Source organism: Somniosus microcephalus, chromosome 3, assembly GCF_052327205.1.
Source record: "Somniosus microcephalus isolate GS21.2 chromosome 3, FLI_Smic_1.0, whole genome shotgun sequence".
In the NCBI taxonomy this organism is placed as follows: Eukaryota; Metazoa; Chordata; class Chondrichthyes; order Squaliformes; family Somniosidae; genus Somniosus; species Somniosus microcephalus.
In genome coordinates, this window is record NC_140989.1 from 202,813,292 (window position 1) to 202,839,466 (window position 26,175).

Genomic DNA, 26,175 nt, shown 5'->3' on the forward strand with positions numbered 1-26,175 from the left:
ACTTGTTTTTTTCTCTATAATTGGCAGCACATCACCCCCTCTTTCAGCTCCCCTCTGTATCCCATCCCCCTGCCAAGTTCGTTTAAACCCCCCCCAACAGTGCTAGCAAACCTCCCCGCAAGGATATTTGTCCCGCTGTGGTTCAGGTGCAACCCGTCCGACTTGTACAAGTCCCACCTTTCCCAGAAGCAGGCCCAGTGATCCAGGAAAGTAAAACCCTCCCCCTTACACCAGCTCATTAGCCACGCATTCATCTGCTCTATCCTCCTATTCCTATACTCACTAGCACGTGGCACTGGGAGTAATCCAGAGATTACAACCTTTGAGGTCCTGCTCTTTAATCCCATTCCCCTCACTGTAATCTACACCAGTACTGAACAATGTCCCATTCCCCTCTCACTGTAATCTACACCAGTACTGAACAATGTCCCATTCTCCTCACTGAAATCTACACCAGTACTGAACAATGTCCCATTCCCCTCACTGTAATCTACACCAGTACTGAACAATGTCCCATTCCCCTCTCACTGTAATCTACACCAGTTCTGAACAATGCCCCATTCTCCTCACTGTAATCTACACCAGTACTGAACAATGTCCCATTCCCCTCACTGTAATCTACACCAGTACTGAAGAATGTCCCATTCTCCTCACTGTAATCTACACCAGTACTGAACAATGTCCCATTCTCCTCTCACTGTAATCTACACCAGTACTGAAGAATGTCCCATTCTCCTCACTGTAATCTACACCAGTACTGAAGAATGTCCCATTCTCCTCACTGTAATCTACACCAGTACTGAACAATGTCCCATTCTCCTCTCACTGTAATCTACACCAGTACTGAACAATGTCCCATTCTCCTCACTGCAATCTACACCAGTACTGAAGAATGTCCCATTCTCCTCACTGTAATGTACACCAGTACTGAACAATGTCCCATTCTCCTCACTGTAATCTACACCAGTACTGAACAATGTCCCATTCTCCTCACTGTAATCTACACCAGTACTGAACAATGTCCCATTCTCCTCACTGTAATCTACACCAGTACTGAACAATGTCCCATTCCCCTCTCACTGTAATCTACACCAGTACTGAACAATGTCCCATTCCCCTCACTGTAATCTACACCAGTACTGAACATTGTCCCATTCTCCTCTCACTGTAATCTACACCAGTACTGAACAATGTCCCATTCTCCTCACTGTAATCTACACCAATACTGAACAATGTCCCATTCCCCTCACTGTAATCTACACCAGTACTGAACAATGTCCCATTGCCCTCAATGTAATCTACACCATTACTGAACCATGTCCCATTCCCATCACTGTAACCTACACCAGTACTGAACAATGTCCCATTCTCCTCACTGTAATCTACACCAGTACTGAACAATGTCCCATTCCCATCACTGGAATCTACACCAGTACTGAACAATGTCCCATTCCATTCACTGTAATCTACACCAGTACTGAACAGTGTCCCATTCCTCTCACTGTAATCTACACCATTACTGAAACATGTCCCATTCCCCTCACTGTAAGCTACACCAGTACTGAACAATGTCCCACTCCCCTCACTGTAATGTACACCAGTACTGAACAATGTCCCATTCCTCTCACTGTAATCTACCCGAGCACTGAAGAATGTCCCATTCTCCTCACTGTAATCTACACCAGTACTGAACAATGTCCCATTCTCCTCTCACTGTAATCTACACCAGTACTGAACAATGTCCCATTCTCCTCACTGCAATCTACACCAGTACTGAACAATGTCCCATTCCATTCACTGTAATCTACACCAGTACTGAACAGTGTCCCATTCCTCTCACTGTAATCTACACCATTACTGAAACATGTCCCATTCCCCTCACTGTAAGCTACACCAGTACTGAACAATGTCCCACTCCCCTCACTGTAATGTACACCAGTACTGAACAATGTCCCATTCCTCTCACTGTAATCTACCCGAGCACTGAAGAATGTCCCATTCTCCTCACTGTAATCTACACCAGGACAGAAAATTGTCCCATTCCCTTCACTGTAATCTACACCAGTAATAAACAATGTCCCATTCTCCTCACTGTAATCTACACCAGTACTGAACAATGTCCCATTCTCCGCACTGCAATCTACACCAGTACTGAACAATGTCCCATTCTCCTCACTGTAATCTACACCTGTACTGAACAATGTCCCATTCTCCTCACTGTAATCTACACCAGTACTGAACAATGTCCCATTCCCCTCGCTGTAATCTACGCCACTACTGAACAATGTGCCATTCCTCACTGTAATCTACACCAGTACTGAACAATGTCCCATTCTCCTCAGTGTAATCTACACCAGTACTGAACAATGTCCCATTCCCCTCACTGTAACCTACACCAGTGAACAATGTCCCATTCCTCTCTCACTGTAATCTACACCAGTACTGAACAATGTCCCATTCTCCTCACTGTAATCTACACCAGTACTGAAGAATGTCCCATTCCCCTCACTGTAATCTACACCAGTACTGAACAATGTCCCATTCTCCTCACTGTAATCTACACCAGTACTGAACAATGTCCCATTCCCCTCTCACTGTAATCTACACCAGTACTGAACAATGTCCCATTCCCCTCACTGTAATCTACACCAGTACTGAACAATGTCCCATTCCCCTCTCACTGTAATCTACACCAGTACTGAACAATGTCCCATTCCCCTCTCACTGTAATCTACACCAGTACTGAACAATGTCCCATTCCCCTCACTGTAATCTACACCAGTACTGAACAATGTCCCATTCCCCTCTCACTGTAATCTACACCAGTACTGAACAATGTCCCATTCTCCTCACTTTAACCTACACCAGTACTGAACAATGTCCCATTCTCCTCGCTGTAATCTACACCTGTACTGAACAATGTCCCATTCCCCTCACTGAAATGTACACCAGTGAACAATGTCCCATTCCTCTCACTGTAATCTACACCAGTACTGAACAATGTCCCATTCTCCTCACTGTAATCTACACCAGTACTGAACAATGTCCCATTCCCCTCTCACTGTAATCTACACCAGTACTGAACAATGACCCATTCCTCTCACTGTAATCTACACCAGTACTGAACAATGTCCCATTCCCCTCACTGTAATCGACACCAGCACTGAACAATGTCCCATTCCCCTCACTTTAACCTACACCAGTACTGAACAATGTCCCATTCCCCTCACTGTAATCTACACCAGTACTGAACAATGTCCCATTCTCCTCACTGTAATCTACACCAGTGAACAATGTCCCATTCTCGTCACTGTAATCTACACTAGTTCTGAACAATGCCCCATTCTCCTCACTGTAATCTACACCAGTACTGAACAATGTCCCATTCCCCTCTCACTGTAATCTACACCAATACTGAACAATGTCCCATTCCCCTCACTGTAATCTACTCCAGCAATGAACAATGTCCCATTCTCCTCACTGTAATCTACACCAGTACTGAACAATGTCCCATTCGCCTCTCACTGTAATGTACACCAGTACTGAACAATGTCCCATTCCCCTCACTGTAATCTACACCAGTACTGAACAATGTCCCATTCCCCTCACTGTAATCTACACCAGTAATAAACAATGTCCCATTCCCCTCACTGTAATCTACAGCAGTACTGAACAATGGTCCATTCTCTCTCACTGTAATCTACACCAGTACTGAACACTGTCCCATTCCCCTCACTGTAATCTACACCAGTACTGAACAATGTCCCATTCTCCTCACTGTAATCTACACCAGTACTGAACAATGTCCCATTCCCCTCTCACTGTAATCTACACCAGTACTGAACAATGTCCCATTCCCCTCACTGTAATCTACACCAGTACTGAACAATGTCCCATTCCTCTCACTGTAATCTACACCAGTACTGAGCAATCTCCCATTCCCCTCTCACTGTAATCTACACCAGTACTGAACAATGTCCCATTCCCCTCACTGTAATCGACACCAGGACTGAACAATGTCCCATTCCTCTCACTGTAATCTACCCCAGCACTGAACAATGTCCCATTCTCCTCACTGTAATCTACACCAGTACTAAACAATGTCCCATTCCCCTCTCACTGTAATCGACACCAGTACTGAACAATGTCCCATTCCCCTCACTGTAAACCACACCAGTTCTGAACAATGCCCCATTCTCCACACTGTAATCTACACCAGTACTGAAAAATGCCCCATTCCCCTCACTGTAATCTACAGCAGTACTGAACAATGTCCCATTCTCCTCACTGTAATCTACACCAGTACTGAACAATGTCCCATTCTCCTCACTGTAATCTACACCAGTAATGAACAATGTCCCATTCCCCTCACTGTAATCTACACCAGTACTGAACAATGTCCCATTCCCCTCTCACTGTAATCTACACCAGTACTGAACAATGTCCCATTCTCCTCACTGTAATCTACACCAGTACTGAACAATGTCCCATTCCCCTCACTGTAATCTACACCAGTACTGAACAATGTCCCATTCCTCTCACTGTAATCTACACCAGTACTGAGCAATCTCCCATTCCCCTCTCACTGTAATCTACACCAGTACTGAACAATGTCCCATTCCCCTCACTGTAATCTACACCAGGACTGAACAATGTCCCATTCCCCTCTCACTGTAATCTACACCAGTACTGAACAATGTCCCATTCTCCTCAATGTAATCTACACCAGTACTGAACAATGTCCAATTCCCCTCACTGTAATCTACACCAGGACTGAACAATGTCCCATCCCCCTCTCACTGTAATCTACACCAGTACTGAACAATGTCCCATTCCTCTCACTGTAATCTACACCAGTGAACAATGTCCCATTCCTCTCTCACTGTAATCTACACCAGTACTGACCAATGTCCCATTCCCCTCGCTGTAATCTACACCACGACTGAACAATGTGCCATTCCTCACTGTAATCTACACCAGTACTGAACAATGTCTCATTCTCCTCACTGTAAACCACACCAGTACTGAACAATGTCCCATTCCCCTCTCACTGTAATCTACACCAGTACTGAACAATGTCCCATTCTCCTCACTGTAATCTACACCAGTATTGAACAATGTCCCATTCCCCTCACTGTAACCTACACCAGTGAACAATGTCCCATTCCTCTCTCACTGTAATCTACACCAGTACTGAACAATGTCCCATTCCCCTCACTGTAATCTACACCAGTACTGAACAATGTCCCATTCTCCTCACTGTAATCTACACCAGTACTGAACAATGTCCCATTCCCCTCTCACTGTAATCTACACCAGTACTGAACAATGTCCCATTCCTCTCACTGTAATCTACACCAGTACTGAACAATGTCCCATTCCCCTCTCACTGTAATCTACACCAGTACTGAACAATGTCCCATTCTCCTCACTGTAATCTACGCCAGTACTGAACAATGTCCCATTCCCCTCTCACTGTAATCTACACCAGTACTGTACAATGTCCCATTCCCCTCACTGTAACCTACACCAGGACTGAACAATGTCCCATTCCCCTCACTGTAACCTGCACCAGTGAACAATGTCCCATTCCCCTCTCACTGTAATCTACACCAGTACTGTACAATGTCCCATTCCCCTCACTGTAATCTACACCAGTACTGAACAATGTCCCATTCCCCTCACTGTAACCTACACCAGTACTGAACAATGTCCCATTCCTCTCACTGTAATCTACCCCAGTACTGAACAATGTCCCATTCCCCTCACTGTAATCTACACCAGTACTGAACAATGTCCCATTCTCCTCACTGTAATCTACACCAGTACTGAACAATGTCCCATTCTCCTCTCACTGTAATCTACACCAGTACTGAACAATGTCCCATTCTCCTCACTGTAGTCTACACCAGTACTGAACAATGTCCCATTCCCCTCGCACTGTAATCTACACCAGTACTGAACAATGTCCCATTCCCCTCGCACTGTAATCTACACCAGTTCTGAACAATGCCCCATTCTCCTCACTGTAATCTACACTAGTACTGAAAAATGCCCCATTCCCCTCACTGTGTAATCTACAGCAGTACTGAACAATGTCCCATTCTCCTCACTGTAATCTACACCAGTACTGAACAATGTCCCATTCCCCTCACTGTAATCTACACCAGTACTGAACAATGTCCCATTCCATTCACTGTAATCTACACCAGTACTGAACAATGTCCCATTCCCCTCTCACTGTAATCTACACCAGTACTGAACAATGTCCCATTCCTCTCACTGTAATCTACACCAGTACTGAACAATATCCCATTCCCCTCTCACTGTAATCTACACCAGTACTGAACAATGTCCCATTCTCCTCACTGTAATCTACACCAGTACTGAACAATGTCCCATTCCCCTCACTGTAATCTACACCAGTACTGAACAATGTCCCATTCCCCTCACTGTAATCTACACCAGTACTGAACAATGTCCCATTCCCCTCACTGTAATCTACACCAGTACTGAACAATGTCCCATTCTCCTCACTGTAATCTACACCAGTACTGAACAATGTCCCATTCCCCTCACTGTGTAATCTACAGCAGTACTGAACAATGCCCCATTCCTCTCACTGTAATCTACACCAGTACTGAACAATATCCCATTCCCCTCTCACTGTAATCTACACCAGTACTGAACAATGTCCCATTCCCCTCACTGTAATCTACACCAGTACTGAACAATGTCCCATTCCCCTCACTGTAATCTACACCAGTACTGAAGAATGTCCCATTTCCCCCCTCGCTGTAACCTGAACAGTGTCCCATTCCCTCTCACTGTAATCTACACCAGCACTGAACAATGTCCCATTCCCCTTACTGTAATCTACACCAGTACTGAACAATGTCCCATTCCCCTCACTGTAATCTACACCAGTACTGAACAGTGTCCCATTCCCTCTCACTGTAATCTACACCAGTACTGAACAATGTCCCATTCCCCTCACTGTAATCTACACCAGTACTGAACAATGTCCCATTCCCCTCACTGTAATCTACACCAGTACTGAACAATGTCCCATTCCCCTCACTGTAATCTACACCAGTACTGAACAATGTCCCATCCCTCTCACTGTAATCTACACCAGTACTGAAGAATGTCCCATTCCTCTCACTGTAATCTACACCAGTACTGAACAATGTCCCATTCCTCACTGTAATCTACACCAGTACTGAACAATGTCCCATTCTCCTCACTGTAATCTACACCAGTACTGAACAATGTCCCATTCCCCCCTCACTGTAATCTACACCAGTACTGAACAATGTCCCAGTCCCCGCTCACTGTAATCTACACCAGTACTGAACAATGTCCCATTCTCCTCACTGTAATCTTCACCAGTACTGAACAATGTCCCATTCCTCTCACTGTAATCTACACCAGTACTGAACAATGTCCCATTCCCCCCTCACTGTAATCTACACCAGTACTGAACAATGTCCCATTCTCCTCACTGTAATCTACACCAGTACTGAACAATGTCCCATTCTCCTCACTGTAATCTACACCAGTACTGAACAATGTCCCATTCTCCTCACTGTAATCTACACCAGTACTGAACAATGTCCCATTCTCCTCACTGTAATCTACACCAGTACTGAACAATGTCCCATTCTCCTCTCACTGTAATCTACACCTGTACTGAACAATGTCCCATTCCCCCCTCACTGTAATCTACACCAGTACTGAAGAATGTCCCATTCTCCTCACTGTAATCTACACCAGTACTGAACAATGTCCCATTCTCCTCACTGTAATCTACACCAGTACTGAACAATGTCCCATTCTCCTCACTGTAATCTACACCAGTACTGAACAATGTCCCATTCTCCTCACTGTAATCTACACCAGTACTGAACAATGTCCCATTCTCCTAACTGTAATCTACACCAGTACTGAACAATGTCCCATTCCCCTCTCACTGTAATCTACACCAGTACTGAACAATGTCCCATTCCCCTCTCACTGTCATCTGCACCAGTACTGAACAATGTCCCATTCCCCTCTCACTGTCATCTGCACCAGTACTGAACAATGTCCCATTCCCCTTTCACTGTAATCTACACCAGTACTGAACAATGTTCCATTCTCCTCACTGTAATCTACACCAGTACTGAACAATGTCCCATTCTCCTCACTGTAATCTACACCAGTACTGAACAATGTCCCATTCCCCTCTCACTGTAATCTACACCAGTACTGAACAATGTCCCATTCCCCTCTCACTGTCATCTGCACCAGTACTGAACAATGTCCCATTCCCCTCTCACTGTAATCTACACCAGTACTGAACAATGTCCCATTCCCCTCACTGTAATCTACACCAGTACTGAACAATGTCCCATTCCCCTCACTGTAATCTACACCAGTACTGAACAATGTCCCATTCCCTTCACTGTAATCTACACCAGTACTGAACAATGTCCCATTCCCTTCACTGTAATCTACACCAGTACTGAACAATGTCCCATTCCCCTCACTGTAATCTACACCAGTACTGAACAATGTCCCATTCCCCTCACTGTAATCTACACCAGTACTGAAGAATGTCCCATTCCCCCCTCACTGTAATCTACACCAGTACTGAAGAATGTCCCATTCCACTCTCACTGTAATCTACACCAGTACTGAACAATGTCCCATTCCCCCCTCACTGTAATCTACACCAGTACTGAACAATGTCCCATTCCCCTCTCACTGTAATCTACACCAGTACTGAAGAATGTCCCATTCCCCTCTCACTGTAATCTACACCAGTACTGAACAATGTCCCATTCCCCTCACTGTAATCTACACCAGTACTGAACAATGTCCCATTCCCCCCTCACTGTAATCTACACCAGTACTGAACAATGTCCCATTCCCCTCACTGTAATCTACACCAGTACTGAACAATGTCCCATTCCCCCCTCACTGTAATCTACACCAGTACTGAACAATGTCCCATTCCCCTCACTGTAATCTACACCAGTACTGAACAATGTCCCATTCCCCCCTCACTGTAATCTACACCAGTACTGTGATGGACTGGAGGTCCCGCGCAGACTAGTCACCAGCTTTTGAATGGAAAAAACGTCCCAGCGTGAATATTGAATGAAATGTGCAGCCAGGTAAAGAGGCCACGCAACCAAAGAAAATTAGATGGAACGTTGCCTGGAACCCATTTCAACTCTGTAATTTACACCAATACCGCATTCGATTCTCACTGTAATCTACACCAATGCTCCCATTAAGCTGCCTAGCAAGCTCAGGTGAACACAACCGGTCCTGCAGGAGCGTGCTCAGTGCGCAGGCTTATAGCCCCTGGGTGTTGCAGGAGGAGGCTGCCTGACCGCTTTCTGCTCTCTTGCTCAGCGGGACTGGAGCTGACCATGTTTGTTCCTCAAGTGGCACTACTGTCGACGAAGAAGCACTGAATGGTACCACAACGAACTTTGGCTGACATCGAGAAGCCAAATCCGGCCCTTGGAACTGAGCGTGGTCGGCTGGTTTAAAGTGCAGAAATGAGTGTTGCCCTCCGCGGGTGGAAACCTGGAATTGCTTTAGTTCATCATTTCCAGTTAGCCATTTGCCCCGATTTTTACAGCCATGGTCAGACGTGTTTTGCTCTGGAGTCGTAAGTCCGATTTCCTCTGGAAATGGCTCGTTGTTGAGTGCCAGCGCTGCCACATACTATTTGGCTGCACTGGCCTTGATCGAGCAAGGGAAGAGAGAACACTGCGGGGCTGGATGTGTTGACCCTGTCTTTCCTTAATAACTTGTGTGGGAACATCAGATCTACTCTGGGTCAGTGGCAGGTGTGGAAGGGCTTGCAGAGCTGGGGTGGCTGCGCCTTTGCTGCATGGAGTGACCGCAGTAAAGCAGAAGACCGCATTCCTACTGATAAACCTGCAGGCCCACGACCGATCGTCTTGGGTGCGTCATTTGGGAAAGCCAGGATGATGGGGGCTCCAAAGGTACTGGACCAAGCCAGGTGACCGTGATCGAAAGTGAGCGTGGTCGGCTGGTTTAAAGTGCCTGCAGAAATGAGTGCTGCCCTCTGTAGGTGGCAACCTGGAATTGCTTTGGTTCATCATTTCCAGTTGACGATTTTGCCTGATTCGACAGCCCCAGTTGCAGGCTTTAATGTTGTTACAAAAGTTATTGTAAACTTTGTTCCTGCAAAATTTGCCCATGGACAAAAAGGTCACGCGCAAAGGAGTTCGTGGCCCATTCAGTACAAATACAGAGGGAATATTGATCTACAGCAGTACCCCATTTACTTCTTAATGTAATCTACACTTATGGTGTCGCGTGCTGTGGGAGTGGGATGGGGATGGGACGGTGATGGAGCAGGACGGGGTGAAGATGGCGCGTGGTTTTTTTGTGCGGGAAGGGGCAGGTCATTATGTGATGGGTTGACGCGTACTGGGGGGGGGGGGCGGGACGTGATGACGACGGGGTGCTGGGGACAGGTGAGCTGATGGCGCGTGCTGGGGGGACGCGACGGGCTAACGATGCGGCAAGGTGGGGCTGGATTGGACAGGGTGATGGTGCGGGACGGTGGGACGGTGGCACGGGTTGGGATGGGAGGGGGCTGGTGTTGTTAACACCTGTTGGAAAGGATTTTTTTTTGACGATTCTCCATTTTGGATGCTATATGCAGACTTTGCACTGAATATCGATGAATTTTAAGTTGATTTCCTTCCTAGAATGGCCTCGGATGGCAGCCAATACAGGATTTGTTAATCACAGACCAGGACAGTCTGGATCTTGCTAATGTAAACCTCATGCTGGAGCTTATCATACAGAAGAAGCAGCAGCTGGAAGCGGTGAGTACTCTGGGCTCTGTCTGAGGATAACAGAGGGGTGCGAGGGTCTGCATGGAGAGAGAGCAGGTGTCAGCCGCAGAGAGGGGCGGCGATAAAACTGGGATAAAATTCAGATAGTCTATATGCAAAAGTGTCTCTCCTTACCCCTGGCCCCCATATTCTGTTACCGGCACACATTTACATGCAACAGCACCTTGTACCATCATTTCCCAGTTTCCTCCCTCAGGATCATAGGATGTATCCCGTTGGGCTCTGGTGCTCTGTCCTTTTAGCTTAATCAACTTAGCTACAATTTTCCTTTTATCCATCATCTAGCTCATCGCACTCTCAACCACTGCAGTTATGCGGAGAGACTAGAGAAGCTGCCGTTGATCTCCTTAGAGCAGAGAAGGTTAAGGGATGAGATTTTCTAGAGGTGTTCAAAATCATGAAGGGTTTTGATAGAGTAAATAAGGAGAAACTGTTTCTAGTGGTAGAAGGGTTGGTAATCAGAGGACACAGATTTAAGGTGATTGGCAAAAGAACCAGACAAAATGTAATTTTTTTAACACAGCGAGTTGTGATCCAGTATGTGCTGTCTGAAAGGGTGGTGGAAGCAGATTCAATAGTAACTTTCAAAAGGAAATTTGATAAATACTTGAAGGGGAAAAATTTACAGGGCTATGGGGAAAGAGCAGGGGGGAGTGGGACTATTTGGACAGCTCTATAAAGAGCCAGCACAGGCACGATTGGTCGAATGGTGGTCTCCTGTGCTGTATCATTCTGAGATTCTATTCCAATGCGCCCTTGGTCACCCTCCCATCTTCCACCCACTAAACTTCAGCTCATCCAAAACTCTGCTGTCCGTATTCTAATTCGCACCAATTCCCATTCGCCCATCACCCCTGTACCCGCTGACCTATATTGGCTCCTGGTCTGGCAATGCCTCTTTTTAAAAAAATTCTCATCGCTGTATTCAAATCCGTCCATGGCCTCACCCCTCCCTATCTCTGTAACCTCCTCCAGCCCTTCAACCCTCTGAGATCCCCGCGCTCCTACAATTTTGGCCTCTTGTGCATCCCTGTTTTCATTCACTCCACCATTGGTGGCTGTGCCTTCAACTGATTAGGCCCTAAACTCTGGAATTCCCGCCCTAAACCTCTTTGCCTCTCTACCTCTCTCCTCCTTCAAGATGTTCCTTAAAACCTTCCTGTTTTACCAATCTTAAGGTCAACTGCCCTAATATCTCCTTATGTGGCTAGTGCCTTGGGATGTTTTACTACGTTAGATGTGCTATACATACATAATCACTTGTATAGTTAAAAACTGTAAATTAGAGTTCTGATGAACAATTACTTAAATTGCAGGCTTCCAATCACTACCCAGCTGAGACCCTAAGATTAAGGGATATGATGTCATGGGTGTGTTTAAAATGATAAAGGGATTCGATAAGGTAGATACAGAGAAACTATTTCCCATGTTGGGGAATCCAGAACAAGGGGGCATAATAATCTTAAAATTAGAGCTAGGCAATTCAGGAGGGAAATCAGGAAGCACTTCTTTCACATACAGGCCAGTGGAAATTTGGAACTTGCTCTCCCAAAAGCCTGTGGATATTGGGGGCCAATTCAATTCAAGACTGGGAGCGATAGAGTTTTGTTACAAAAGGGTATCAAGGGATATGGATCAAAGGCAGGTCGATGGAGTTGAGATATAGGTCAGTAATGATCTAATGGAATGGCAGTGCAGGCTTGAGGGGCTGAATGGCCTCTTCCTGTTCCTACAGCCAACATGTCTGTTTGGATCAGTGCTGCATTCATCCTCTGGAGCACTTAAGGAGCTAGGTCCACCTATCGATGTCCTCAATCAGCAATGTAATCCCCATCAGCCAGTGCAACGACAATGGGCATTGGAAAGTGATTTGTGAGCTGGTGTTTCCATTTGCAATGACTACATCTTCCTTATTTAGGAATCGCAGGCAGCCCAGCTGCAGATCCTAATGGAATTTCTTCAGGAAGCAAAAAGAAATAAGAAGGAGGTTGGTCTGATGTATATTTTGTACGTTGTTCATTTTTTCAATAAGCTTGTGTATTTGAAGGTCAGCTTGAGCTAAAGCCTGGAAACAGTTATTGCTCTGATATATCAGCCATGGCTCAGTAGTTAGCACTCTCGCCTCTGAGTCAGTAGGTCGTGGGTTCAAGTCCCACTCCAGAGACCTGAGCACATGATCCATGCTGATACTCCAGTGCAATACTGAGGGAGTACTGCGTTGTTGGAGATGCCGTCTTTCAGATGAGACGTTTAACTGAGACCCTATCTGCCCGATGTAAAAGTTCCCATGGCCAACATTACTCAGTGTCCTGGCCAGTATTTATCCCTGAACCAACGTCACTTAAAAAAAAAATTATCTGGTAATTATCAGATTGCTGTTTGTGGGATCTTGCTGTACGCAATTTGGCTGTTGCCTACATTACAACAGTGACTACACTTCAAAAATACTTAATTGGCTGAAAAGCGCTTTGGGACGTCCTGAGGTTGTGAAAGGTGCTGCATAAATGCCAGTGCGGATGCGGATCCCGCCCATTAAGGGGCACAATGAACATTAACTTCACCGCGTGTCAACTACAAGAGAAATGCAGGGAACAGCACCAACCACTGTACATGGCCTTCGACACCATCAACCGTGAGGGATTATGGAGTGTCCACCTCAAATTCGGCTGCCCTCAAAAGTTTGTCGCCATCCTCCGCCTGCTTCACGACGACATGCAAGCCGTGATCCTGACCAATGGATCCACCACAGACCCAATTCACGTACGGACTGGGGTCGAGCAAGGATGTGTCATCGCACCAACGCTCTTCTCGATCTTCCAGGCTGCAATGCTCCATCTCGCCCTCAGTAAGCTCCCTGCTGGAGTGGAGCTAATCTACAGAACAAACGGGAAACTGTTCAACCTTCATCGCTTCCAGTCCAGATCCAAGGTCGTCCCGCCCTCTGTCATCGAATTATAGTATGCAGATGACACTTGTGTCTGCGCTCACTGCGTCTGCACACTCTGAGGCCGAACTCCAAACCACCGTCAACACCTTCACTGAAGCGTACGAGAGCATGGGCCTTACACTAAACATCCGTAAGACAAAGGTCCTCTACCAACCTGCCCCCGCCACGCAGTACTGCTCCCCGATTATCAAAATCCACGACAAGGCCTTGGACAACGTGGACCACTTTCCATACCTCGGGAGCCTCTTGTCAACAAGGGCAGACATCGATGATGAAGTCCAACACCGCCTTCAGTGTGCCAGTGCAGCCTTCGGTCGCCTGAGGAAAAGAGTGTTTGAAGACCAGGACCTCAAACCCAGCACCAAGCTTATGGTCTATAGAGCAGTAGTGATGCCCGCCCTCCTGTATGCCTCAGAGACATGGACCATGTACAGCAGGCACCTCAAAGCACTGGAGAGGTACCACCAACGCTGCCTCCGCAAGATCCTACAAATCCATTGGCAGGATAGGCGCACCAACATCAGTGTTCTCGCTCAGGCCAACATCCCCAGCATCGAAGCTTTGACCACACTCGATCAGCTCCGATGGACGGGCCACATTGCCTGCATGCCCGATACGAGACTCCCAAAACAAACGCTCTACTCGGAGCTCCGGCACGGCGAGAGCCCCAGGTGGGCAGAGGAAGCGCTTCAAGAACACCCTCAAAGCCTCCTTGAAAAAGTGCAACATCCGCACCGACACTTGGGAATCCCTGGCCCAAGACTGCACAAAGTGGAGGAGAAGCATCCGGGAAGGTGCCGAACACCAAGTCTCTTTGCCGGGAGCAAGCGGAAGTCGAGCGCAAACAGTGGAAGGAGTGCACGTCCACCCAAGCACCCCACCCACCCGTCCCTTCAACCACCATCTGCCCCGCCTGTGACAGAGACTGTAGGTCCCGCATTGGACTCAGTCACCTGAGAACTTATTTTTAGTGTGGAAGCAAGTCATCCTCGGTTCCGAGGGACTGCCTAAGAAGAAGGTGATAAATGCCAGTCTTTCTGTGTGCACGAGGGAGGGGGCGGCTGTGAGGCGGAGGGTTTGCACGTACCAGGAGGTGTGGGGGCGGGACCGTACTTGGGAATGAATTGCTGAAGGGAATTTGTATCCATTGAGGTAACTACCCAGGTTAACTGCCTCTGACTTTCTTTCACAGCAACTGGACCAGTTGCAGAAGGAGCTGAATGTTCTTGAGGAGGACATCAAGCGAGTGGAGGTTTGTAAAGTTTTTTCATTCGTGCGATTACCTCACCTGTGAAGGAGTGTCCAGGCATTTTTTGGAAATGCAGCTAGCGCAAACAAAGCAAGCATCACTTCTAACACCTTTTAAGTGATCTGAAAATTGTAATTTCACCGGCGTGTTTAATTTGCAAATTGAGTCTGCTGCAAACTGAGTCACGTCAGTAAAGGTCATTTGTTGATTGGATGCATTTGGTTTGGTAAAACTCTGGGAGGGGACCATGTAATTGCTCATGGCCAGATTGTGCTGACCAGTTTTCATACAGCTGGGATCATTGGCGGGACTTGATACCGAGCATTAATTCTTCACAAATGTAACCTGTCCACAGAACTTGGTCACCGTCTAAATCTCTTCCTGTAGCTTTAACTCTTTTTCTTAGAACTGTATGGTGCCGGTTCAGGATTGTTTCATAGATAATTCCATTCTTCACCATTTGGGTCCTTTTTTGCATTTGATTGGCTGCAGGTATTTTGAATTTGTTTTTGTATTTTTAACTCTGAGCTTTGTTACATTCACTTTGTAATGTGTCAGGGAGCTTAAAACTACCTAAACCTGTTGTATTATGGCGGTGGGCATTCATCCTTCCCTCGGAGCTTACGGATGAAATTTTGTCGAAGAATAATCTGAGGGAGTCTCCCTGCACCTGGTCCATAGACCTCACTGTTACCCAGGTGTGTTGGTCCATAGACCCTACTGTTACATAGAAACATAGAAACATAAAAGATAGGAGCAGGAGTAGGCCATTCGGCCCCTGGAGCCTGCTCCGCCATTTAATGTGATCATGGCTGATCATCCAAATTCAGTACCCGGTCCCTGCTTTCTCCCCATACCCCTTGATCCCTTTAGCCTTAAGAAATATATCCAACTCCTTCTTGAATATATTTAATGAATTGGCCTCTACTGCCTTCTGTGGTAGAGAATTCCACAGGTTCACCACTCTCTGGGTGAAGAAATTCCTCCTCAGTTCTGTCCTAAATGGCTTACCCCTTATCCTTAGACTCTGACCCCTGGTTCTGGACTCCCCGACCATCGGGAACATCCTTCCTGCATCTAGTCTGTCCAGTCCTGTCAGAATTTTATAAGTTTCAATGAGATCCCCTCTCATTCTTCTAAACTCCAGCGAGTACAAGCCCAATCGACCCAATCTCTCCTCATAAGTCATTCCTGCCATCCCAGGTATCAGACTGGTGAATCTTCGCTGAACTCCTTCCATGGCAAGAACATCCTTCCTCAGATAAGGCAACCAAAACTGCACACAATATTCAAGATGTGGTCTCACCAAGGCCCTGTACAACTGCAGCAAGACATCCTTGTTCCTGTACTCAAACCCTCTCGCTACGAAGGCCAACATACCATTTGCCTTCTTAACCGCCTGCTGCACCTGCATGCTTACCTTCAGCGACTGGTGCACAAGGACACCCACGTCTCGTTGCACTTCCCCTTCTCCCAATCTATTGCCATTCAGATAATCTACCTTCCTGTTTTTGCCACCAAAGTGGATAGCCTCACATTTATCCACGTTATATTGCATCTGCCATGCTTCTGCCTAATCACCCAACCTGTCCAAATCATCCTGGAGTTTCTCGGCATCCTCCTCACAGCACACACGCCCACCCAGCTTTGTGTCGTCTGCAAATTTGGAGATATTACATCTAGTTCCCTTGTCTAGATCATTAATATATATTGTGAATAGCTGGGGTCCAAGGACTGATCCCTGCGGTACCCCACGAGTCACTGCCTGCCACTCGGCAAAAGACCCGTTTATTCCAACTGTTTGCTTTCTGTCTGCCAACCAGTTTTCTATCCAAGTCAATACCTTGCCCCCAATCCCATGTGCCTTAACTTTACACGCTAATCTCTTATGTGGGACCTTATCGAAAGCCTTCTGAAAGTCCAAATATACCACATCCACTGGTTCTCCCTTATCTATTTTACCAGTTACATGCTCAAAAAATTCCAGTAGATTAGTCGAGCACGATTTACCTTTTGTAAATCCATGTTGACTTTGTCCGATCCTGTCACTGTTTTCCAAGTGCTCTGCTATTACATCTTTTATAATGGACTCTAGCATTTTCCCCACTACCGATGTCTAGCTTACCGGTCTGTAATTCCCCGTTTTCTCCCTACGACCTTTTTTTGAACAGTGGGGTGACATTAGCTACCCTCCAATCCATGGGTACTGTTCCAGATTCCATCGAATGTTGGAAGATGATCAGCAATGCATCTACTATTTCTAGGGCCACTTCCTTAAGTACCCTAGGATGTAGATTATCAGGCCCTGAGGATTTATCGGCCTTCAGTCCCATCAATTTACCCAGGTGTGTTGGTCCATAGACCCCACTGTTAACCAGGTGTGCGAGTCCATAGACCCCAGTTACCCTATTCCCACCAGACTACTGACTGCCCAACTTCCCTTCCTGGCCCCCATGTTAGCTGATAGTTAACGATTCCCTTTCCTCTGGTACTGTCCCCCTCCCCTTCAAATCGGCCATCACCACCAATGTTCCTCCTGATTTTTGTTTCGGGTGTACGGTCCCTTTAATGGGCTGTGTGGCCCATTCAAAATTTCACGCATGTACGAAATTTTCCATTCAAAAGCCGGTAAGCGGCCTGCACGGGACCTCCAGATGGCTGCGCAGTTTAGCAGGAATGTTGGTCATCACTCCCCCCTCAAAAAAACCCACATTTGACCCCTCTATCCTTGTAAACTACCTCCCTGTCTCCAGTCTCCCTTTCTTCTCAAGTCCTCGAACATGTCACCACCCAAATCTGAGCCCATATTTCCCGCAATTCCATGTTTGAATCCCTCCAATCAGTTTGCCGCCGCTGCCACAGTACTGAAACACTGAAACATAGGATTACATAGGATATACGGCACAGAAACCAGACCATTCGGCCCAACCAGTCCATGCCGGCATTTATGCTCCACTTGAGCCTCCTCCTGTCTTTCCTCATCTAAATCTATCAGCATAACCCTCTATTCCCTTCTCCCTCTTATGCTTGTCCAGCCTCCCCTTAAATGGATCTATACTATTCGCTTCAACCACTCCTTGTGGTAGCGAGTTCCACATTCTCAACACTCTTTGGGTAAAGAAGTTTCTTCTGAATTCCCTATTGGATTTCTTAGTGACTATCTTATATTGATGGCCTCTGGTTTTGCTCTTCCCCACAAAACTGAGATGAGGAGAAACTTCTTCACTCAGAGGGTAGTAAATCTATGGAATTTGCTAACCCAGAGAGCTGTGGAAGCTGCAGCATTAAATAAATTTAAAATGGAGATAGACAGTTTCCTAGCGGATAAGGGAATTAGGGGTTACGGGGAGAGGGCAGGGAAGTGGACGTGAGTCTAGATTCGGATCAGCCATGATCCTATTGAATGGCGGAGCAGGCCCGAGGGGCCGTATGGCCTACTCCTGCTCCTACTTCTGATGTTCTTATGTAAGTGGAAACATTCTCTCTCTATCCACTCTATCAAAGCCTTTCATAATTTTAGATCATCATTTTAATAAAGACATCTATTAGGTCAACCCTCAGCCGTTTTTTTTTTAAGTGAAAAGAGACCCAGCCTGTTCATCCTTTCCTGATGTGTGTACCCTCGCATTTCTAGTATCATCCTTGTAAATCTTCTCCGCCTCCCTCTTCCCCCCCCTCGCCTCCCTCTTCCCCCCCTCGCCTCCCTCTTCCCCCCCCTCGCCTCCCTCTTCCCCCCCTCGCCTCCCTCTTCCCCCCCTCGCCTCCCTCTTCCCCCCCTCGCCTCCCTCTTCCCCCCCCTCGCCTCCCTCTTCCCCCCCTCGCCTCCCTCTTCCCCCCCTCGCCTCCCTCTTCCCCCCCCTCGCCTCCCTCTTCCCCCCCTCGCCTCCCTCTTCCCCCCCTCGCCTCCCTCTTCCCCCCCTCGCCTCCCTCTTCCCCCCCTCGCCTCCCTCTTCCCCCCCTCGCCTCCCTCTTCCCCCCCTCGCCTCCCTCTTCCCCCCCCTCGCCTCCCTCTTCCCCCCCTCGCCTCCCTCTTCCCCCCCTCGCCTCCCTCTTCCCCCCCTCGCCTCCCTCTTCCCCCCCTCGCCTCCCTCTTCCCCCCCTCGCCTCCCTCTTCCCCCCCTCGCCTCCCTCTTCCCCCCCTCGCCTCCCTCTTCCCCCCCTCGCCTCCCTCTTCCCCCCCTCGCCTCCCTCTTCCCCCCCTCGCCTCCCTCTTCCCCCCCTCGCCTCCCTCTTCCCCCCCCTCGCCTCCCTCTTCCCCCCCTCGCCTCCCTCTTCCCCCCCTCGCCTCCCTCTTCCCCCCCTCGCCTCCCTCTTCCCCCCCTCGCCTCCCTCTTCCCCCCCTCGCCTCCCTCTTCCCCCCCTCGCCTCCCTCTTCCCCCCCTCGCCTCCCTCTTCCCCCCCCTCGCCTCCCTCTTCCCCCCCTCGCCTCCCTCTTCCCCCCCTCGCCTCCCTCTTCCCCCCCTCGCCTCCCTCTTCCCCCCCTCGCCTCCCTCTTCCCCCCCTCGCCTCCCTCTTCCCCCCCCTCGCCTCCCTCTTCCCCCCCTCGCCTCCCTCTTCCCCCCTCGCCTCCCTCTTCCCCCCTCGCCTCCCTCTTCCCCCCTCGCCTCCCTCTTCCCCCCTCGCCTCCCTCTTCCCCCCTCGCCTCCCTCTTCCCCCCTCGCCTCCCTCTTCCCCCCTCGCCTCCCTCTTCCCCCCTCGCCTCCCTCTTCCCCCCTCGCCTCCCTCTTCCCCCCTCGCCTCCCTCTTCCCCCCCTCGCCTCCCTCTTCCCCCCCTCGCCTCCCTCTTCCCCCCCTCGCCTCCCTCTTCCCCCCCCTCGCCTCCCTCTTCCCCCCCTCGCCTCCCTCTTCCCCCCCCTCGCCTCCCTCTTCCCCCCCTCGCCTCCCTCTTCCCCCCCCTCGCCTCCCTCTTCCCCCCCTCGCCTCCCTCTTCCCCCCCTCGCCTCCCTCTTCCCCCCCTCGCCTCCCTCTTCCCCCCCCCTCGCCTCCCTCTTCCCCCCCTCGCCTCCCTCTTCCCCCCCCTCGCCTCCCTCTTCCCCCCCTCGCCTCCCTCTTCCCCCCCTCGCCTCCCTCTTCCCCCCCTCGCCTCCCTCTTCCCCCCCTCGCCTCCCTCTTCCCCCCCTCGCCTCCCTCTTCCCCCCCTCGCCTCCCTCTTCCCCCCCTCGCCTCCCTCTTCCCCCCCTCGCCTCCCTCTTCCCCCCCTCGCCTCCCTCTTCCCCCCCTCGCCTCCCTCTTCCCCCCCTCGCCTCCCTCTTCCCCCCCCTCGCCTCCCTCTTCCCCCCCTCGCCTCCCTCTTCCCCCCCTCGCCTCCCTCTTCCCCCCCTCGCCTCCCTCTTCCCCCCCTCGCCTCCCTCTTCCCCCCCTCGCCTCCCTCTTCCCCCCCTCGCCTCCCTCTTCCCCCCCTCGCCTCCCTCTTCCCCCCCTCGCCTCCCTCTTCCCCCCCTCGCCTCCCTCTTCCCCCCCTCGCCTCCCTCTTCCCCCCCTCGCCTCCCTCTTCCCCCCCTCGCCTCCCTCTTCCCCCCCTCGCCTCCCTCTTCCCCCCCTCGCCTCCCTCTTCCCCCCCTCGCCTCCCTCTTCCCCCCCTCGCCTCCCTCTTCCCCCCCTCGCCTCCCTCTTCCCCCCCTCGCCTCCCTCTTCCCCCCCTCGCCTCCCTCTTCCCCCCCTCGCCTCCCTCTTCCCCCCCTCGCCTCCCTCTTCCCCCCCTCGCCTCCCTCTTCCCCCCCTCGCCTCCCTCTTCCCCCCCTCGCCTCCCTCTTCCCCCCCTCGCCTCCCTCTTCCCCCCCTCGCCTCCCTCTTCCCCCCCTCGCCTCCCTCTTCCCCCCCTCGCCTCCCTCTTCCCCCCCTCGCCTCCCTCTTCCCCCCCTCGCCTCCCTCTTCCCCCCCCTCGCCTCCCTCTTCCCCCCCCTCGCCTCCCTCTTCCCCCCCTCGCCTCCCTCTTCCCCCCCTCGCCTCCCTCTTCCCCCCCTCGCCTCCCTCTTCCCCCCCTCGCCTCCCTCTTCCCCCCCTCGCCTCCCTCTTCCCCCCCCTCGCCTCCCTCTTCCCCCCCCCCTCGCCTCCCTCTTCCCCCCCTCGCCTCCCTCTTCCCCCCCTCGCCTCCCTCTTCCCCCCCTCGCCTCCCTCTTCCCCCCCTCGCCTCCCTCTTCCCCCCCTCGCCTCCCTCTTCCCCCCCTCGCCTCCCTCTTCCCCCCCTCGCCTCCCTCTTCCCCCCCTCGCCTCCCTCTTCCCCCCCTCGCCTCCCTCTTCCCCCCCTCGCCTCCCTCTTCCCCCCCTCGCCTCCCTCTTCCCCCCCTCGCCTCCCTCTTCCCCCCCCTCGCCTCCCTCTTCCCCCCCCTCGCCTCCCTCTTCCCCCCCCTCGCCTCCCTCTTCCCCCCCCTCGCCTCCCTCTTCCCCCCCCTCGCCTCCCTCTTCCCCCCCCTCGCCTCCCTCTTCCCCCCCCTCGCCTCCCTCTTCCCCCCCTCGCCTCCCTCTTCCCCCCCCCTCGCCTCCCTCTTCCCCCCCTCGCCTCCCTCTTCCCCCCCCTCGCCTCCCTCTTCCCCCCCCTCGCCTCCCTCTTCCCCCCCCTCGCCTCCCTCTTCCCCCCCCTCGCCTCCCTCTTCCCCCCCTCGCCTCCCTCTTCCCCCCCCCTCGCCTCCCTCTTCCCCCCCTCGCCTCCCTCTTCCCCCCTCGCCTCCCTCTTCCCCCCCCTCGCCTCCCTCTTCCCCCCCCTCGCCTCCCTCTTCCCCCCCTCGCCTCCCTCTTCCCCCCCCTCGCCTCCCTCTTCCCCCCCTCGCCTCCCTCTTCCCCCCCCCTCGCCTCCCTCTTCCCCCCCCTCGCCTCCCTCTTCCCCCCCCTCGCCTCCCTCTTCCCCCCCCTCGCCTCCCTCTTCCCCCCCTCGCCTCCCTCTTTTCCCCCCCCCCCTCGCCTCCCTCTTTCCCCCCCCTCGCCTAACTCTTCCCCCCCTCGCCTCCCTGGAACCTGGTGTACGTTAGGATATGGGCAGCGGATTTTTCATAGGGTGCAGTGTGGGAGACTGGCCAGGAGAGCATTAGAATAGTTAAGTCCGGGGGTGGGGTAACACATTTTTGGATCAGGATTTCAGCAGCAGATGGTTTGTGGCATGGTGGAGATGGGCGATGTTAGGGAGGTGGAAGTGGCGGATAGAGAGGACATGGGGCTCTGCTTGGATTCAAACGGTCTGGTTCAACCTCAGAGCAGTGAGGGGGATGGAATCGGTGACGAGGGAACGGAGTTCGTGGTGGGGTCCCAAGACGAAAGCTTCGATCTTCCTAATATTCAATTGTAGGAAATGACTGCTCCTCCAATACTGGGTATCTGACCAGCGTAGTGACAAATCGGAGCTGGTGGGGAGGTGGAGCTGGGGGTTGTCGGTGTACGTGTGGAACCTAGAATCATAGAATGATGCAGCACAGAAGGAGGCCATTCGGCCCATCGTCCCTGTGCCGACTCTTTGAATGAGCTATCCAATTAGTATCACTCCCCTGCTCTTACCACACAGCGGTGCAATTTTTTTTCCCTTCAAGTATTTATCTAATTGCCTTTGAAAGTTACTATTGAATCTGCTTCCACCACCCTTACAGGCAGTGCATTCCAGATAATTTTCTGCGTAAAATCTCTTCCTCATGTCGCCTCTGGTTCTTTTGCCAATTACCTTAAATCTGTGTCCTGTGGTTAGTGACCCTTCTGCCACTGGGAGCAGTTTCTCCTTATTTACTCTTTCAAAACCTTTCATGATTTTGAACACCTATCAAATCTCCCCTTAACCTGCTCTGCTCTAAGGAGAACAACCCCAGCTTCTCCAGTCTCCACATAACTGAAGTCCCTCATCCCTGGTACCATTCTAGTAAATCTCCTCTGAACCGGCTCTAAGGCCTTGATATCCTTTCTAAAGTGTGGTACCCAGTATTGACCACAATACTCCAGCTAAGGCCTCCAGCTAGTGTTTTATAAAGGTTGAACATAACTTCCTGACTTTTGTACTCTATGCCTCTATTAATAAAGCCAAGGGTCCCATGTGCTTTTTTTAACGGCCTTCTCAACTTGTCCTGCCACCTTCAAAGATTTGTGTACATACACCCGCAGGTCTCTCTGTTCCTGCACCTCTTTAAAATTGTACCATTTAGCTCATATTGCCTCCTCATTCTTCCTTCCAAAATGAATAACTTCACACTTCTCTGCGTTAAATTTCCTCTGCATGTTTCTGCCCATTTTACCAGTCTGTGTCCTCCTGAAGTCTATTACTATCCTCCTCATTGTTTTCTACATTTGAATTTCGGTCCATCTGCAAACTTTGAAATTATGCCCTGTATACCAAAGTCCAGTTCATTAATATATATCAAAAAGAGCAGTGGTCCAATACTGACCCCTGTGGAATACTACTGCATACTCCCCTCCAGTTTGAAAACAACTGTTCATCATTACTGTCTACTTTCTGACCCGTAGCCAATTTTGTTTCCATGTTGCCATTGCCCCTTTAATCCCATGTGCTTCAATTTTGCTAACTAATCTATTATGTGGTACTTTGTCCAATGCCTTTTGAAAGTCCATATACACGACATCAACCGCACTATCCTCCTCAACCCTCTCAATTACTTCAAAGAACTCAATCAAATTAGTCAAACACGATTTGCCTTTAACAAATCCACGCTGGCTGTCACTTATTAACCCATTTTTTTTTTAAGTGACAATTTGAACCGGATTATTGTCTCTAAAAGTTCCTCTACCACTGACGTTAAGTTGACTGGTGTGTGTAGTTGCCGGGTTTATCTCCCTCCTTTTTTGAACAGGGATGTATCATTTGCAGTTCTCCAGTCCTCTGCACCACTCCCATGTCTAAGGAGGATTGGAAGATTGTAGCCAGAGCCTCTGATTTCCAGTCTTCCCTCAGTAACCTAGGCTTCATCCCATCTAGACCGATGAACTTTTCTACTTTGTGAACTGCCAACCTTTTAAGACTTCCTCTTTATCTATTTTTATCCTATCCAATATCGCTACTGCCTCCTCCTTTACTATGACATTGGCAGCATCCTCTTCTCCAGTGAAGACCGATGCAATGCACCCATTTAGTACCTCAACCGTGCCCTGTTCCTCCATAAGATCATCTCCTTCTTGGTCCCTAATCAGCCCCACTCATCCTTTGACTACCCATTTACTATTTATTTGTTTATAAAAGACTTTTAGTTTCCCTTTTATGTTACCCTGTTAATCTATTGTCATATACCTTGTCCCTCTTATTTCCTGTTTCAGTTCTCCTCTATACCTTCTGTATTCAACTTGGTTCACTGCAGTATTATGAATTTGAAATTTACCATAAGCCTTTTTTTATCTGTTTCAGTTTAATCGCTATATCTTTAGTCATCCACGGTGCTGTAGCTTTGGATGCCCTTCCTTTGCCCCTTGTAGGAATGTGTCTAGTCTGTACCTGAACCATCTCTTCTTTGAAGACCTCCCATTGCTCATTTACTGTTTTACTTGCCAATTCACCTGTGCCAGATCCCTTTTCAACTCACTGAAATTAGCCCTCCTCCAGTTCAGTATTTTCACATTTGATTTTTCCTTGCCCTTTTCCATAACTACTCTAAACCTAAAGTTGTGTTTTCGGATGATGTCGCCGAGGGTCAAAATGTAGATGAGAATTAGGAGGGGGCCAAGGATAGATCCTTGGGGGACTCCAGAGGTAATGGTGCAGACACCATTTTTTTTTGTTTGTTTATTCACAGGATGTGGGCGTCACTGGCAAGACCAGCATTTATTGCCAATCCCTAATTGCCCTTTAGAAGGTGATGGTGAGCGGCCTACTTGAACCGCTGCAGTCAGTGTAGTGAAGTAACTCCCACAGTGCTGTTTGGTAGGGAGTTCCAGGAGTTTGACCCAGCGACGATCAAGGAGCGATGATATATTTCTAAATCGGGATGGTGTTTGACGTAGAGTGGAACTTGGAGGAGATGGTGGATGGTGTTCCCATGCGTCTAATGCCCTCGTCTTTCTATGTGGTAGAGGTTGCAGGTTTGGGAAGTGCTGTCAAAGCCACTTCTTGCATCCCAGCAATTACGATCCTTTGTACGGCGACGGAACAGTTTCGGTGTTTGAAGGAACAGAGTGGGGTGAGCTGAGATATTGAATGGAGGATATAGGGAAGTGGACGCGCAGGAGTGACGCAGTTCAATCTCAAAGTGTAAAAAGCCGTAGAATTGAGCACTAATTCAAGGATGTCTTACAGGGGCTGATATTTAATGAAACGACTGGTCTGTATTCTCCTATCATTGAATCGACTCACGTGCCGAACCTGGACAGCACCGTTCCTCAGTTCGAAGCACCATCCCCATCACACAGGTACTTCTCACTACCCTTCTCAGTTTGCATTTCATTCAGTAACTGATGCTTAAAAAATATACTTCAGATTTGATTAAGATGTGGGGACAGCTCCGTTTAAATGTTTCCTAATGTAACCAGACTCTCACCAGACAGAATCCCCACCAACCTCACATCCAACAGAATTCCCACCAACCTCCGACCCAACAGAATCCCCACCAACCTTGCATCCAACAGAATCCCCACCAACCTTGCATCCAACAGAACCCCCACCAACCTCACACTCAACAGAATCCCCACCGACCTCCCATCCCACAGAATCCCCACCGACCTCCCATCCCACAGAATCCCCACCGACCTCCCATCCCACAGAATCCCCACCGACCTCACATTCCACAGAATCCCCACCGACCTCACATTCCACAGAATCCCCACCGACCTCCCATCCCACAGAATCCCCACCGACCTCACATTCCACAGAATCCCCACCGACCTCGCATCCCACAGAATCCCCGCCGACCTCGCATCCCACAGAATCTCCGCCGACCTCGCATCCCACAGAATCTCCGCCGACCTTGCATCCCACAGAATCCCCGCCGACCTCGCATCCCACAGAATCTCCGCCGACCTCACATCCCACAGAATCCCCACCGACCTTGCATCCCACAGAATCCCCACCGACCTCGCATCCCACAGAATCCCCGCCGACCTCGCATCCCACAGAATCTCCGCCGACCTTGCATCTCACAGAATCCCCGCCAACCTCACACCCAACAGAATCT

The 26,175-nt window shown here is 50.1% G+C and overlaps 1 protein-coding gene across 4 annotated transcripts in view; it reads left to right on the top strand.

The window, feature by feature from the left end:
* Nucleotides 1-26,175, top strand: part of LOC147121673 (E3 ubiquitin-protein ligase COP1-like) — a 203,492-nt gene that overhangs the window by 165,173 nt on the left and 12,144 nt on the right. For 3 of the 4 annotated variants that reach the window (XM_085982122.1, XM_085982123.1, XM_085982124.1), the window contains 4 exons: nucleotides 10,743-10,862; nucleotides 12,811-12,879; nucleotides 15,032-15,091; nucleotides 25,302-25,414. In XM_085982122.1, the coding sequence (XP_085838248.1) occupies nucleotides 10,743-10,862; nucleotides 12,811-12,879; nucleotides 15,032-15,091; nucleotides 25,302-25,414 (362 nt within the window). The remainder of the gene's footprint in view (nucleotides 1-10,742; nucleotides 10,863-12,810; nucleotides 12,880-15,031; nucleotides 15,092-25,301; nucleotides 25,415-26,175) is intronic. The other variant, XM_085982126.1, reaches the window with a different exon arrangement.